The 3748-nt window shown below is 54.2% G+C and overlaps 1 protein-coding gene across 1 annotated transcript; it reads right to left on the reverse strand.

Annotated features, from left to right (window-relative positions):
• Positions 1–297: 297 nt before the first annotated feature.
• Positions 298–3228, reverse strand: LOC123452224 (scarecrow-like protein 34). Its single transcript, XM_045128839.1, has 2 exons — positions 687–3228; positions 298–603 (listed from the first exon to the last, which is right to left on the reverse strand). The coding sequence occupies exon 1, from the start codon at positions 3047–3049 to the stop codon at positions 812–814; it is 2238 nt and encodes a 745-aa protein (XP_044984774.1). The 5' UTR covers positions 3050–3228; the 3' UTR covers positions 298–603; positions 687–811.
• Positions 3229–3748: the final 520 nt, after the last annotated feature.

A 3748-nucleotide genomic window follows, 5' to 3' on the forward strand; every position in this document is an offset into this window, starting at 1 on the left:
TACTATAAAGTAGTGATCTAAAACGTCTTAATTACTTTACTGAGGGAGTAATATTTAGGGACGTAGGGAGTAGTCACCTGCCTCCCAGGATTCCACAAAAAAAATTGCTGAATCCGTTAACAGGTCACAACTATGCCAAGTGTGACAATCTGAAAAGCCTCTTGACAATCGTTCCAGCTTTGCTTACTGTATAATTCCTAAGAATCTTATTGTAAGCTATGCCAGAACTTCATATATGTGGGCAAAATATTTAATTTCCTGCCGCACCAAGAATTAATCATGAAAAGAACATTCTCATGGTAAAAAACATAATAGACTAGCCAAAACGAGGTTCATCAAGTTTTTCATACAAATGTTACTGCCTGCCACAGTGCAGCACGCACCCACAACACAGTGACTAGTGTCAATTACAACCTGATCAACTGGCTGGATTGATCGCAGGCACATACCAGAATTCAGCAAACAACATCCATCCAGATCAGGACACCCAAGTCTAAACCCTACAAAGCTAGGCATTAGGCAGCAACATGACTGCAGCAACATCTAATTCACATCACATAAAACCATATGCATATATCTTGGGCTACCCATCTCTCTTATGACCTGCATCACATAAATTGGTCCTATGAGCAGAATCACCTGCATCTCGGAATGGCAAATATGCACCAAATTTAGGAAAGGCGTACCTCAAGAAACTGCATCCACTGATCCAAGGCTACTTAACTAGACCATGGTCCATACACAACACACAGACATTATATTGACATAACTAGAGCTATAAGCATTGTCAAGTGAAAATGCTAGCTAAAATTTATGAGCTAGCATCATTTGCCGTCCATGTCGAGATGGCATAGAGGATGCGCCCTTTCCATCCTTGCAAGAGCCACTGCTGATCTACATCAATCACAAAGTCCTTGTGGTAGCAGTTCTTGACCTTGTCTCTTGCTAGCCCAATGACTTCTGGATTCAATGGCAACAGCTTCAAACCTGCCCGTTGATTCCTTACCTGCCATTGCTTATACGTCTCAGGACGCTCCACCCTATCTGTACCCTCACAGGCAATGACATTCAGGGCAGCACGCCCAAGGATGTTCTGCTCAATCAGCATCCTCTGTTCGTTATCCCTTGGGGTGGTTGTGTCCAGAACATCAAAAAGGGCCGAGTAGAAGAACAGAACCTCCCGAAACCGTGTCACGAAGAATGGGGCACTGAATGAGCCATTCACAATTGCATGGATGAATGTGTGGGGCCGCATCTTCCTGATGTTCTTGAGCACAACATCCCTTGGGCTCTCAAGCACAACGCTCTCGTCCATCAAGTTCTTGAATTGAAGCAAGGAGTTAACAATGAGTACCTCATCAGGATCAATGTCCAAATCCTCTTTGCGGAGCGACTCCAACTTTGCCCTCGCGATGACGCGGTACTGGAACGGCACATTAAACTCATGGGCATACTTCTTGAGCCTGCGCCCTGTCTCCTCAATCCGCTCTGTTGGCCGGAACCCAGGCTGGGGGAGATCGATACCAGTGATCCTAACATTTGGCGGCCCTCCAGGCCTTTGTGATATCCGTCGCAGAAAGCACGGCCACTGGAACCCATATTGTATACCATAATCGATGATATGTATCTTCTTCTTCCCCAGGGAGGCATTATAGATTGTACTATTTGAGAATAGGAAAAACACCTTCTTGAAACAGATGGCTGCCATGTACAGCTGGTAAGCTTTGAGCATGTCCACAGCTGAGATGCGTGTTGCCATGAGCGACTGGTGTACGAGGCCACCTGTGCCCGCCATCCGCGCCTGCAGGCCCTCTGCAAAGCAATGCGCGAGGCGCTGAGTCCCATCGCCATCAGGGCGAGCATGCAGCTTGATCTGCTTCAGCAGCTCTGTAGCGCTCCGGCGGTCATCCGTGGCAACAGCCTGCGCGCAATGGATGAGCAGCGTGCGCAGGTCCACCACATCGGAACCACCACGCCGGCCCCTCCCCTTGCCGTTGCCCCCCTTCCCGCCGCCGCCATCATTCTTTGCCACCGCCTCCTGCATGGCGATCCGCAGGTTCTCCATCTGCACGATGCACATCTCGTCTGAGGGCATCAGCATCCTGTCGAACATCTCCCGTGCAGAGACGTCGTCTCCCAGCGCACTCTGCTTGCTGCTCCTGCCACCCTCCTGCTCCAGCTCGTCATCATGGTAGGGGTTCTTCCGACCTCGGCCGCCACCAGAGTTGGCCGAGACCGAATCCACCGCCTCCTCCTTTTTTACGCTGAGCACAGCCGGCGCCGACGCAGGAGCTGCGTGGCCATTGAATCCAGCAACGAGCTTGTCCTCCCTGGGCAGGAACTTGTTGCCCTCCTCGACGCCCTTGAAGAACTGGCCAGAGGAGGCCTCGAGGTCGATGACGAGCTTGTCCTGACTGGGCAGGAACTTGTTTGCCTCCTGCATCCCCTTGAGGAAGGCGGAGCTCATGAGGTCGGAGTTGGCGCCGCCGCCGAAGAAGGCGGCGGGATCGAGGTCGACGGGCTCGTACCGGAAGCGGTCGTAGGAGTCAACGGCGGCGGGCGTGGGGGGCAGCTGGGCGGCGGTGCCGACGGAGGCGTCGGAGGGGGAGCACGGGGAGACGGCGCGGTTGTTGCTGTCGTCGGAGGTGGAGTTGGAGGAGGGATCGGAGAGGATCTCGAGGAAGGGCTGCTGCGCCTCGAGGAGCGCGGGGTTGTCGGGGAAGTCGTAGAAGAACTTGTCGTCGATGTCCTCTTCCATGAGTATGCGGGAGATGAAGGGCAGCACGAGGTCCTCCGGCGTGGAGGAGGGGGAGTCGCCGCCGCCGCCGCCGCCGCCGGCGGCGGCGTCGTGGCCGTCAGGGGAGGGTTCTTGCTGCTCCTGCTCGTGGTGCGGGGTCGGGGGGAGGTCGAGGTAGGCGGAGGGCGAGCCGGGGATGAGGTCGGATAGGTAGAGGTTGAGGGAGGGGTCGCCGGAGCCGGGGGAGCCCGTGTCGGCGGGGAGGTAGGAGGGGAAATCCATGTCGTGGGGGAGGTAGGAGGAGGAGCCCATGGCGGCGGGGGAGGTGGGAGAGGGCAAGTTGGGGTTTTGGTGGTTTTGTAGAGGTTGGGAGCGGAAGGTTCTGCGAAGGAGCGGAGGGTGGGATCAGGGGGGATTGGCCACCGGAACTGAGAGAAGACGGGAGGGAGAAGGGGAATGGGGAGGTGAGGCGAGGGGATGAGGGAGAGGAAGAGAGGGAGGAGGGACACGCTGGTGGACGGAATATTCTGATGTTTCTGCGGCGGCCGGCATTGTGGGCTGTGGGCTGTGGGCTGGGCTGTGGTCGGGTTAGGTTCGGCCCGGCATCGGTCCGGTCAAGAAGAGGTCGTCTCCTTCTTTTTTAAAGGCAACATCAATTCTCATTAACTATAACGGTGCGAGTGCAAATCATCCTCAACACAAGCTGCCACTTGGGCAGGAACAAGGCTCTCCCACTCCTCAAAGTGGTTAATTTCATACATACGACCAATGCTAGCTAGCTGATGCGCAGCGAAGTTTGCCTTTCGGCGACACACCGTTATCTTATGCTTGGAGAACCAAATCTCCAGTTGGTATTTTAGGTCTTCAATCACCGCTGCATACGCCGACGCATCCACTCGAGCAAGGTCCATAGCTTCCATAAGCAGCATGCTATCAGTCTTGAAGATAACTTTCACCAAGCCTAGATCAGCACCTAGTGATATTGCATGTGAGAGGGCATAAACCTCAGCA

The sequence above is a fragment of the Hordeum vulgare genome, chromosome 5H (assembly GCF_904849725.1).
Source record: "Hordeum vulgare subsp. vulgare chromosome 5H, MorexV3_pseudomolecules_assembly, whole genome shotgun sequence".
NCBI lineage: Eukaryota > Viridiplantae > Streptophyta > Magnoliopsida > Poales > Poaceae > Hordeum > Hordeum vulgare.

Coding starts and splice junctions, on each gene's coding strand:
- LOC123452224 (XM_045128839.1), bottom strand. CDS start 3,049: ATGGGCTCCTCCTCCTACCTCCCCCACGACATGGATTTCCCCTCCTAC.